This window comes from Microtus ochrogaster, chromosome 7, assembly GCF_000317375.1.
Source record: "Microtus ochrogaster isolate Prairie Vole_2 chromosome 7, MicOch1.0, whole genome shotgun sequence".
In the NCBI taxonomy this organism is placed as follows: domain Eukaryota; kingdom Metazoa; phylum Chordata; class Mammalia; order Rodentia; family Cricetidae; genus Microtus; species Microtus ochrogaster.
In genome coordinates this window covers 59539703-59552275 of record NC_022014.1, presented here as the reverse complement: position 1 = coordinate 59552275, position 12573 = coordinate 59539703, and the positions used below count along the sequence as shown (strand labels likewise).

The 12573-nt window shown below is 42.4% G+C and overlaps 2 protein-coding genes across 3 annotated transcripts in view; one reads left to right on the top strand and one right to left on the bottom strand.

Moving 5' to 3' along the window:
- The window catches only part of Smurf2 (SMAD specific E3 ubiquitin protein ligase 2), a 90177-nt gene extending 84565 nt beyond the window's left edge, over nt 1-5612 (top strand). Inside the window, exons 17-19 of the mRNA XM_005350423.3 lie at nt 783-984; nt 2508-2583; nt 2895-5612. Coding sequence (XP_005350480.1) covers nt 783-984; nt 2508-2583; nt 2895-2994 — 378 coding nt within the window. The 3' untranslated portion in view covers nt 2995-5612. The remainder of the gene's footprint in view (nt 1-782; nt 985-2507; nt 2584-2894) is intronic.
- A 2007-nt stretch (nt 5613-7619) lies between these two features.
- The window catches only part of Cep95 (centrosomal protein 95), a 28594-nt gene continuing 23640 nt past the window's right edge, over nt 7620-12573 (bottom strand). For both annotated transcript variants that reach the window (XM_013347506.2, XM_026780781.1), the window contains exons 14-20: nt 12306-12435; nt 11451-11620; nt 11288-11362; nt 10318-10470; nt 8532-8678; nt 8194-8265; nt 7620-7955 (exon numbers count right to left, since the gene is read on the bottom strand). In XM_013347506.2, the coding sequence (XP_013202960.1) occupies nt 7764-7955; nt 8194-8265; nt 8532-8678; nt 10318-10470; nt 11288-11362; nt 11451-11620; nt 12306-12435 (939 nt within the window). In that variant the 3' untranslated portion in view covers nt 7620-7763. The remainder of the gene's footprint in view (nt 7956-8193; nt 8266-8531; nt 8679-10317; nt 10471-11287; nt 11363-11450; nt 11621-12305; nt 12436-12573) is intronic.

Below are 12573 nucleotides of genomic sequence, written 5' to 3'. Positions count from 1 at the left end.
AAAAAAAAAAAAAAAGAAAAAAAAAAGAAACATATGAAAGCTTTTTAGGGGGCGGATTTTATTTGGTAGGGGTGAGACTTACAGTATAGTTTTATCACTATTGAAATTATGTAAATTTTTAGAAAGATACATATATAATTTTAATACTTAATGCTAGATTATCAAAATCTATACAGGTTACATTATGACTTATAAACTCATAATTTACTGTTATAAACATTAGATGGTGGGCTGTCAAAGTGACTTAACAGGTGAGGGCACCTGCCAACAAGTCTGATGACCTGAGTTCATTTCTTAGGACCTAGATGGTAGGAGAAAAATGAGTCCTGAAAGTTGTGCTCTGACTTCCACCTGTGGACTGTGGACTGTGGTCATGAACACACACACACAATTAAGTGAATCAAGTAAACATGTTACATTATACGTATAAAGAGATGTGTTATTGGTATCAAAATAATTTTGTACAGTCCATATGTATTGACTGTGTCAGGATGTCAAGGAGCAAAACACATGATTTCTGTCTAGTTTTTTAAGATTTTAGAATTCTGTTTTGAAACTATTGAATTTTGTGAGAGTCTATTGCAGTGACAGACACCCCCCCCCAGGGTCAGGTGGTAGAGACGTGACTGCCCTGACATACACAGTAGCTGCAGCATGGAGGTCGGTTGGGTACGCTTTGAAAAGATTTCCAGGTGGTGTGTGCCACTTGAGGGTACCCTCACTGCAAATCTCAGAGGACTTTGGTGTCCACTGCTGACCACTCTTGCAAATATTTCCAACAGCTCATTATTTGTGGACTTGGCAAAATTGATGTGAGTGACTGGAAGGTCAACACCCGGTTAAAACACTGTACACCAGACAGCAATGTTGTCAAGTGGTTCTGGAAAGCTGTGGAGTTCTTTGATGAAGAGCGACGGGCACGGCTACTCCAGTTTGTGACAGGGTCCTCTCGAGTGCCTCTGCAGGGCTTCAAAGCACTACAAGGTGAGGGGCTGAGGGATGGGCAGGGAGGTACCTGGCATCTGCTCTGGCAGGGGTAGGATAGGGTGGGGTAGCAACATTTGGTGTATGTTGCTGTTGTATAGCACAGTGTTATAAATATTTCCTTTGACTCTCGCTCTTTTGTACCTCCTGTCTCAGCTCCTTCCAGAGAAGCTTTTGTGAAGGCTTCTGTGGTTGTGATGGGTGTTACATGTAGAAACACGTGTGCTGACGCTCTGCTGTCCGCTTTCTGGTCACCTTTATGCACCTGGGATGCCTCCTCCCCTTTTCTTTTAATAGAGGGAGGCATCGTAAATTGTGAACACCATCTGTTAGGTCAGAATTTACTGCCTGGCTTCAGAGCATCGATTTACAACTGCCTTCAATTTTCAGAATCTTTTTCTGTGGAATGAGCTGTTTGAGTTTTGGTTGAGTTGGTAACATTGCTAATGATTGTGGTGCTTCATTTGGTGGCCATTGCTTCCTTTACCTTTTAGCTCTTCATTTTCAAAGCTGCTGGTGAGGAGGGAGAACCGCAAAGTGAGACCAGTACATAACTCATCAGTGATTGCCCACAGAGCACTCGGAAAGCCTGGCAAAAGTTACTTGAAGTTGTGTTGCCCTTCCCTGTTTGGGAGCTTACTTTTTTTTTTTTTTTTTTTTTCGAGACAGGGTTTCTCTGTGGCTGTCCTGGAACTAGCTCTTGTAGACCAGGCTGGTCTCGAACTCACGAACTCACAGAGATCCACCTGCCTCTGCCTCCCGAGTGCTGGGATTAAAGGTGTGTGCCACCACCACCCGGCCTTGGGGAGCTTACTTAGCATTGTAGTTCTCTTGGGTGTTTGAGTGGGGAATGTGTACTGACTGAAGTGCATCCTGTAGACTGCTACTCTTTGCTCAACTCAGTTTGAGTTATAAAGCCTAAATTTGCATTAGGTTGTCATCTTTTTAAATATGATTCAAATATGAGTATTTTAGGCATAATAGCATATGCCTATAATCCCAACTCTCTGGAAGCTGAGGCAGGAGGATCTTGAGTTTAAGGCCATCTTGGACGACACAGCAAGACCCTATTTCAATTTTTTTTTAAAAAAAGCAAGTCTGGTGGTGGTATTCCATGCCTCTAATACCAGCACTAGGGAGGCAGAGGCAGGTGTATCTCTTGAGTTCCAGGACAGCCTGGTCTACAGAGCTAGTTCCAGGATAGCCAGGCTACATAGAGAGATGCTGTCTCAAAACAATAAAAAAGCAAACCAGAATGTGTTCTGTATTGCACTTGCCCTACTCTCTGGGATGTGGACGTTGTATGGCATACAGTTGACAGAAGGACCTCAGTTAAGGTCTCTTAGACTGCAATGCTGATGTTATAGCACCTGGCCTTATCCCACATCACTTACAATCTCAAAACCAGGTTAATGTGCATGGATACAAGGGGCTCCCCAATTCTGTGGTTCTAGTTTATTTTGAGGTGTTGAAGATGGATGTATGTACCTGCTGTGATCTGACCCACAATTTTTCACTGGCAGGTGCTGCAGGCCCGCGGCTCTTTACCATACACCAGATTGATGCCTGCACGAACAACTTGCCAAAAGCCCACACTTGGTGAGTTATTTTTGTAGCTTTTCCTCTGTCAGTGCAGGTAGGTGATAGTTCTAAACAGATTTGATTTTTCATTTATTCTTCTCGCGCATAAGTGGACCCTTAAGAGAAATGATGAGCACTTCTTTTTTGTGCCTTAAAAATTGAAGTTATTCAGAAATGAGTAAGCAAACCCAAAGTGATTATGTCTGCGTTAGAGAATTGCTGGCTTCTAACTTTGTGACACCAAGACCACTGTGCTGTGTAATGGCACACTTGCTGTGTCTGTTGACTAGTTTTGAACAAATGATAAAGTCTGATTTGCTTATTCACAGCTTCAATCGAATAGACATTCCGCCCTATGAAAGCTATGAAAAGCTCTATGAAAAGCTGCTAACAGCCATCGAAGAAACATGTGGATTTGCTGTGGAATGATGAGCACCAAGGACTTAACCTAGAACTCTTATTTATCCCCGGGCCGACAGCCTCCTTCAGCAGCGCTTCAGAGAACGCTGGAATACAGGGCAGCCCCCTCCCCTGCCCCTTAGATTCTAGGACACTGAGGGGAAAGGACAGTTTTGAAATTCCTTTTCAAGGAAAAATAAAGGTCTTTATGCTTTGCCATGAGGACACACTCAGCTGCTATTTAAAAATTAATACCTTGAACCTAAAGAATGCTGACTCCCTGCGTTTCCAGAGTTAGGCAGTATTCTACACTTAAAGACTACTACTATTTTTATAAAAGGTTATCTATCCAAATTGCTTCACAGACTCACGTCTCTCGCACAGCAAGACAACTCCAGCAGTCGGTACACATCACATTTCATTTTGACTGAATACATGATTTTTGAACAGCTCCTATACTTGCTCTTTGTAAAAACTAAATAAAATTATTTTGAATTGTTCCACCTTTGTAAACAATTGGCTAAAGGAATCATTACCTTTATGAAATTAAGCCATTTACATGTTTACTTGTGTTTTTCTATAGCAGAGTGTTATATTTTGCATTATGTGTGGGTCACCCTAGCTTAGGTGGGGTTTTATATTTTTCAAGTGTGACTTTCTTGGAAATTCCTAATACAACCATTTAAACTGAATTTATTTGCTATCCTCCCTGTTTTTAAGACAACTTTTTAAAAAGAAAAAAAAGTCTTCATGTTCTTGAATCAAGAGGATCGGGTATTTTGGATTTACTTTCATCTTAAATTGAAATACTGCATTTTTATAGCTTCTCTGCATGTGATGGGGTTTTCATTCTTTGCTGGGTCAGCTTGTCTTTTATATGCTATTTCTATAAACCAAAGTCTCTAATAAGTACATCTAACTTATATTTTAATTAAGTTTCTAAAAGGAAAATTTTTGCTCTAAAGATTGTTTAGCTTAGAGAGCCCTGCTATTACCTCACTGGAAGAGCTGGAGGTGGCAGTGGGCATGGTGGGCAGGGAATGTTGTACGTGAGTGAAGTCAGGTGTGCTGGCCATGCCTGTGATCCTGCTCCTGGGAGGCTGAGGCAGGGGGAGTAGTTCAAGTTCAAGGCCAGCCTGAGCTACATAGCAGATCTTGCCTCAAATGAGAATGACTCTAAGTCTATTGTACAATTTACTCTAAAACTGAAGAGTTCATTTAGAAGTAAGGGAGTGGAAGTGGAGCCCTGGCTGCTACATTGCTGACTTCCAAGCGTTCAGGTTGAGTTTTTAAGGTGTGTGGCTCATCCCGTGATCCAGAAGGTAACCAAAATTCTGGGGTGAGGGATTGTAACCATCTAAAATCACATTGGATTTTAAATTCAACCATCCAAAACAACGCACTATTATTTTTAAACATGATGTAAAATAAAAATAGCAAATTTTGATGAGCTTGGACACAAGGACATGAAGAACACTTGATAGAAATCATGACTAAGCCTGGTGACTGACACCTGTAATCCTATCATTGAGGAGGCAGAGGCAGGAGGATGAGGAGATCAAGACCAGTGTGGTCTACACGTGGGTTTGAGGCTACTTTGAGACCCTGTCTCCAGGGGGAGAGGACCACAACTGACTGGGATACAGTAATAATGAGATGCTACTTTTAGTGGTTTTTCCATGCAGTGTAAAGCAGACAAATCCCATCTCTTTGAGTGCCTTTTAACTTTATAACAATGACTTGACAGAGCTTTAAAGGAGATCACCCTATGTAACAGTCTGCAGTAGCACATGACATCCGAAAACATGATTTAGATTTCAATTTCAAAATTGCATTACCTGATTACTTCCAAATAGGTGCTAAGCCAACAAAAAAAAAAAAAACCCAGTGTCGTTGAACCTGGACTTGCCTTGTGTTTAATGTGAATATTTATATGTTTCCACGTATCCTTCCTCTAGTTGCGCTGTCTCAGCATCCCCCTTCTTTCCATCAGGAAAGCTTAATTCTGACCAGTGGATACTTTGTAGTCCTCAAATAGTAACGAGGCCACTATTTCTTGGCAGAAAGTTTTAAGGTAGTGCTATGGATCCTGTACATCGTTTTGCAGTTCGTTGCCCTGTATTTTTACAGTGCTCCCACCCCCATCTAAAGGCCAGAGCACAAATTCCTTGTCTCCTAAATCCGTTGTAATTTGCTTTCTTTGACAACACTAAATCTGCTCTGAACTTCAGTGCGTTGGACGAGTAGCACTGATGGTGATGGTGTTAGGTGCTTCCAGCGCCTGCAGGGTCGGCAGCACCTTGTCTTTCAGCTGCAGCTTACTGTCAGCGGCTACGTGTGGTGGTTAATGTCCTCACACTAGGATGATGATTGTACCAAATGCTGAGTTGCTTATTCTAGATGTAATTAGTTCACTTTATGTAATATTCTTCCTTTTCTCAAACTGACTTTAAAAACAAAGTTTTATCATTTTCATTGTATTTATTGCAGAATGTTTTAGCTTTGATATTCTTTGTATTTTCACTCATTTGTTACATGAGCTTTATATCAATAACATCTGTATAAATGGTTTTTAAGAATTAACTATGTATGTATGTATGTGCCCATGCCGAAGTTGAGCAATAAAATGAATGCTGTTTGCACTGCCACAGCAGCGAAGTTTTTAAAAATACTGAGTTTTTACTTGTTTTGAAAAACATTTGGCTTTTCACAGTGATAGCATGGAGTCTTGGAATGAGAAGAAAACAGCTTTTTTTACAGGGCTCCCTTGAGGTGGAGCAGACAGGTGAGTGGTTCTCTGCCGAGGCACATGAGGAGCTTCCAGCCGTTGTTGGGGACTGTGTGAGGTGATGGGACTTCTGAGGCTGGTCTGTGGTTAGTGGAGGGAAATACGGATATCTACAGCCAGGTCTGCCTGGGGTTGGTAGATGCCCTAATGTTTGCCAGTGTGGCTTGGTGTTGAACAGATGAAGAGAGATGAGTTACAACTCTGAATGGAATGCCAGCCTATGAAAGCACAGCTAACTATAGGTAGAACAGAAATGCATGTGGTTTCATTTTTCACCTAGTGTGGTCTGCGAATCTCTACACAGCAGAGGCAGCAACAGAATGGAACATCTGGGAAATGCAGAGCAAACAGCAATGATGTGTGACAGACAGTTGTAGACAGTGTTGTATAACTACTTCCTCTAGTTCTTCCTAGAGGGAGGGAGAAGGGAGGCTCACGGGACCCAGGAAGCCCACGAAAACCTCCAAGGTATGTTCATGCAGTCTTGAAAGGAAAAAAAAAAGAATAAAGGTGGGGAGACTTTCAGGGGAGCTGCACTTGAGTGATACTGCTGTCATTTCAGAACGCATGTGGAAGGCTCTTCGGTAGTGCGCTCCTGTAAATAACCCCAATAAACTGACTGTTTCATCAAATTAAATTTGGGTGGTACTGTTTCTTTCTTGCCAGTTTCCTGAAGTAGAGAAATGTTTGTTGGAGTCTCCCAGGTGGATGAACATGCTGTACTTTTTCACATTAAGCTTCACATTGCTGTGTTTACTGACTTTATCTAAAACAAAATTCTAGTACATTAAAAAATTTTGGTATTTAATAGTATATTAATCAAACCAGTTTGATTTGATCACTTTGTTTAAACGTAGTTCTGCTTTGTGGTAGCCAGTAGTTCACCCCTGTGATTTATGATAGAGGGTAAACACATTTGAGTTTTCTATCCCAGATAACCACAGCAGGATCACACAAGAGGCCAAGAGACTAGTTACAGGATAAATGAGGCAATTTCACAGAACAGTTGCCTTTTATGCTAACACTTTAACTGTAACTAGACAAACGAGTCTAAAATTAAAATTTATTTTATTTAAAAGGTAACCCCAGCACCCAGGAGTCTACTGGAGGGTTGAGAGGTTGGTTGAGGCCAGCCTGAATTTCACTAGTTAGGAAGGCCTGTCTTGGAACAAGAGAAAAGCTCTTCCCTAAATGTAACTTGCTCTTCTCATCAAATTCAATAATTTTCCAGTGTGCTAGGCTAGGCTGATGGCTTTAGAAGATTATCAGTTCAGTGGCTTTTGGGTTAAAGTGGATTAAAGTCAGGCACTGCTACACCCGGATTATCACCAGCCTCTGCACAGAGTCAACACAGAACTCACTGGTTCGTGTGAAGCCAGTCATCCCTGAGTAGACACCACCTCTTCTGGCCAGGAAGTAGATGAGGCTAGTGAAAACAAAGTCAGCTCCCACCATGGTGGATGAGGACTTCAGGCTAGATAGCTCCTGAACCCCAAACAGTAACCATCATTGGCTTTATCCATTGGTTCTGGATGTTTTCCTTAGCAGTTAACAGCTTTTGTTAGCCTCCATCAAGAGGCTGGAGGATTGGGCTGGCAAGACTTGGCAACTGCTTTAGCATAAAACATGTCTTTGCCGGGCGATGGTGGCACACGCCTTTAATCCCAGCACTCGGGAGGCAGAGGCAGGTGGATCTCTGTGAGTTTGAGACCAGCCTGGTCTACAGAGCTAGTTCCAGGACAGGCTCCAAAGCCACAGAGAAACCCTGTCTCGAAAAAGCAAAAAAAAAAAAAAAAAAAAAAAAAAAAAAAGTCTTTGTTCCCTTTTCTCAGGTTTTAGGGTTATAAGTTCAAAAGCAGTAAGCTTTAAAAAAAAATAGTTTTTATTTTTAAAAATGGTAAGTTTTGGCATGAATACATAGATAACACATTTTAAAAGTAATTCTGGTTTAGACAGTTTACTTGCTCAGGTCTAGTTCTGTCCATATTATTAAGGTCTCTAGAAACCTCACCTATGATGTTTGGCCTCTTGGGGAAGGATTTTTACTGTACTGGAAGGAAGCCAGTTGCAGCCGAGCTCTGAAGCGCTCCGCTTCTAGTTCCCGAAAGAAAGCATCATCGTCATTCTGGGTTATCATGTACTGCAGCTGCTGGATCTCCTTCTCCATCTTAGCTCTCAGCTCCCTCTTCACTTTATGTAACGTCTAAAAGAGAACTCATGTCAGTCTACAGCTCATGACTTACCCAGGCTCCCCGCTACTCTTACCCCTACCTGCAGGCTCCTAGCAAGCGCCTCCAAGACCATAGCAGGTATGTTAGAGCCCATCAGGTATTTTGGAGAAGAGATGGGTCCTCTTACTCATATTCTCTCCATTCTTTTAAAGTTACAGTTAACATTTTCTATTTCCTTTTAGGAATAGTTCCTGTTCTGTTAATTATTACCTGAGCCTGAGATTTCTCTCTGGCTTTGAGTTCCTGACGCTCCTGTGATATGGCTTCTGCCAGCAATGAAAACTGAGGAAAGAAAAACAAATCTTCCGTCACAGTGCAATGATTCTTAATACTCCATCTTAAATCTCAGTGGAACTAGGATGACACACATTGTACACTGTTGCTAGGGATTAGCTTATTTCATCTTAAATTTGCCTTAGAAATGAGCAGTGAAGCTTACGTGGTGCTGCAAAGCTCTGGGCCAATTTGCATATTAACCGGCAATGAACTAAGCCAACCTGATAGGTGGTCGGGATTGAACACACTAATGGCGGCAGCGGCAAGCCCACCTGGTCCTTATAGTAGTTTTCCATCGAATCCAGCTCATTCTGGTGCTGTCTCTTTTCTTCGTTGCGTTTCTCTTTGGCGTAGTTTCTTAGGTCTCGTAGCCTTTGCTTCTGGATTTGTAAACCCTCTTCAAACAGTTTCTTAAAGATCTGTTGGTTATTTAGTTGTTAATTAGACTGCACTTTCACTGAGGAATATGACGATTTTGCCTACCTAGAGGTATTGTTTTCACAAGGGCTTTTCAATATAATAGCTTTACTCATTATTCAGACATAAAATTAACTCTCTTAAAATGTGCACACATCATTAGCAGGTTTTAGGAGACTCAATCCTGTGTAACCAGCACAAGTTTTCAACATTTCCACCCCGCAGACACTCGTCTGCACTACTGATGTTCTCCCATTCCTGCTCTGGATTTGCCTGTTCTGGACACAGCCTTGACCAGGCGTGCTTTGAAGGTCAGACTGCTTACAGACCTCAGGTGTGTCACTCTTGTCACTGTGAATTTAAACTGTGCTCACAAACTCTTGAGCTGACAGACAGACATGAGTCCCTTTTAGCTGTTACAGTTTTGGTTGCTATGTGGATTTGAATATGTGTGTTTATGTGTATACATGTATGTATGTATGTATGTATGTATGTATGTATGTATGTATATAAAATCTCCATCCATCCACCCAAAAGTATCAACCCTACACAGCATTCCAGTAACCTTTTAGAAGTGCTGACAGACCTTCCAAAAGCAATCACACCATCACACAACCCTACCAGTCCTGCAGAGTGCCCCATCTTCATGTCTTCAGCAATCCTCTATATTTTAGCCATCCTCGTGGGTGTGTTGTGATTTGTATTTCCAATTTCTACTGATGAATGGTGGTCAGCAACCTCTCATGTACCACCAAGATTCTTTACTGCCTTCAGAATTCTCGAGCATCCATTTTATGTAAGGCACGATGGAAACCAATGCTTCTGCACCTCACTAAATACTTAGCTGAAGGTCAAGGGTCAGCATTTGGGCAGCCACCATAAAACAACTGTTCAAGAGGTTTTGACATACCCAGTTGTCTCCCCTTCCTTCATAAGGAAGAAATCTTCATAAAAGGCCACAGCTGACAAGTCACACATTCATCACCTTAGTACCTTAAACTGCCTCAAGCCATAGCAGTATCTTCCTCAAGAAGTATTTTGATTTGCTGAGCAGTGGTGGCGCACGCCTTTAATCCCAGCACTTGGGAGGCAGAGGTAGGTGAATCTCTGTGAGTTCGAGGCCAGCCTGGTCTACAAGAGCTAGTTCCAGGATAGCCTCTAAAGCTATAGAGAAACCCTGTCTCAAAAAAAAAAAAATTGATTTGTATTTAATCCAGTTTAACCATGATCAAGTTTTACTGTAGAAATAGTTTGCCAGTAATTTGGAGTCCCCAAACATTGATTAGGATGGGACAGTCAGTGTATCTTGTGGGCATAGCTCACAGCACAGCTATGTCCTGTATCATGCCAGCATACCTTAATTTCCTGCCATCTGCAGTGTGCTTCCAAACCCCAAGGGCACCGTACTTTAGAGTACAGTGTAGGAGAGGGACTTAAAGCTTCATGTTAGGAGGATCATGAAGACTAGGGAGATAGGATGCACAGCTGGGTAGTGAAGCCTGGTCAAGCACAAGTCCTGGCTGCTTTTTGAACTTGGACTGAATTTTGGATCCAAATTGAGGTCAGTTGTAGACAAATTCATCTTGAAACATAATACCAAGTTCACCTTAGCAGAGTAGACAGACATAAAGGAACACATACCATTTCTTCCCGGGTTCTCATCCTCATCATTTTTGCACGTAACTGAATTCTGTAATCATCATAGTATTTCCGAGCACGAACAATTTGCTGACGATTTTCTTTTATCTTTGATTGGGTCAACCTTTGTCTATGAATTCGGTCCCTGAAGTCTTGCTGGGGAAGAGAGAATACAACAAGCAGACATCCAGCTAGAGCATTCATTTCATCCCTCAGCCTCCCATCAACGCCTTCCAGCTGTAAGTGGGCATGCAGGAAAGACCACTAGATGGCCACACAAGCTCACTGTAGCTTCACCTCAATCTGAAGAGCAGTACTGACAGGCCTGCCCCAGTGTGCAGAGTGAATAGGCCCTAAGCCTGACTGTGGCTCAGATGTTCTTGACTACAGTGAAGATCCACAGGCAATTTTGGAGATGGAGTTTTTGAAACTAAGATTAGAATTTCCATGATTTAACCCACTTCACACCCAATTAAAGATTTTAAAATCTCTTAACTCAATGGCAGACTGACCTGCCATTTCCCTTCACAATACTAACTGGGGACAACAAATGATTTCCAACCCAAATTATAACAAAAACTAAACTGGCTCTCTACCTGGGAGCTGAGAAGACAGGAGACCTAAGACTCCTAAGCCCTAGATGGACCGTGGCGGTAGAGACAGAAATGAAATAAAATCTCATTTGTGCCTTTTGATAATCAGAGAGAAAGCCAGGCAAGTCATATTACACCTGAAGGCCTAGGTTTTCATCTCAGAAAATACCATCTCTAATTTGTTACTATAAAGAAGTGAAAAGCAGCCAGATGGCAGGGATGAAGAGTGTTCTGCAGCCGACTGGTAGGTGTGTTTTCAGTGCGGTGTCCCTGAAAGGTGGCATATATCTTCCCCATCATCAATTTTGAGTTAAAGCTCTGGATAGATACTCCCACAGGCAAGCGCTAGAAGTCAGTTGCCTTGTTGGTTCTTGACATACCAATCTCTTGTTCTGTTCACATTCCTTCTTGACAAGGGCAGTAAGGAGGTCATGCCTTCTCAGGGCTTCTTCTATCTTTAAGGTGAACACATGCAAGGTTAATAATGCTGTTCAAGGACATGCTCTATTCGTTTGCTTAGGCTTCAAAGGGACAGCAGCTTACTTCATCCTGGAGTTTCTTCTTGGATCGGTTTTCTCTCTGTGCTTCTCTTTTGAGTTGTTCAACCTGTGCGATTTGCTGCTTCCACATTTTGGTCAGCGTTGGGTCAGAAACATAGAGAAATGGAAACTGTTCCAGCATCAGGGGCAGAAGGCTGTGTTCATTCACTTTTACTGTAGGACAATGAGAGATGCTGCTAATCTAACTGGCTTGCTGAACTCTCAACCCCATCTGCCTACTAAACCAAGCTAATCTCGGGTGCTGGCCCTAGGGCCATCTATCTAAAGTATACTGGATACTCTGCATCCCTACTGAGGATGGAAAGCTCAGTAGTTCTGACCCTAATTCCGAGGAATCCATCCATCTCCTTAGGGGTCTTGAGACCTGTGGGTAGACGCCTCCTGTGTGTGAAAACGGAAGACACTCCAACTACTTCCTGGTAGGCATATGGTTAGAAGGAAAGGCCCCTAATGGGATATAGTTGGAAGCCTGGCATTTCACCTGACCTTGTTTCCTTGCACCACAGCTCTGACTCAGCAGCACCAACTGTCGTCTTATAGAGGCTGAACAGGCCATCTGCTTGTGTTGGAGCATCACCCGCCTTCTACCAACTTCCCAGAAACAAAGAAATGAAAACGGGACCAGAATGAATGAGCAGAGAGGCTCCCACTGTCCATAGATGTCTCCCTAAGGCACTCTTAGGAGTTTGGTTCTGGTTAGAGAAAAAACGAGCCATATGGCAGTAATACAAGGGCCTTTCTGCAGCTAACTGGAGGATGTCTGTTTCCAGCAGCCTCTGGAATGCAGCATTCACAGCCAGAGGCTGTGGCTGCCATGAAGGACATTGGAGGCTCTTACTCGGAGCTGCCTTGCTTGACTTCAAGAAACCGCCTTTTGGACTTGGAGCTGCAGTTTTTCTGGAGTAAATCTTCTGGACCTGACTCTGTTTTGGAGTTCCTTTAGGAATGGCTTCTCTGTGTGTTTTTTCCTTAGAGGCAGATAAAAGGGCAGAGTAAGAAAGGGGTCTAAAAACCCTTTTATGCAATCACTTCAACACACTGACATTGGCTAATTAGCCTTAGCCAACCACACTTTTTTTTTTTTTTTTTTTTTTTTTGGTTTTTCG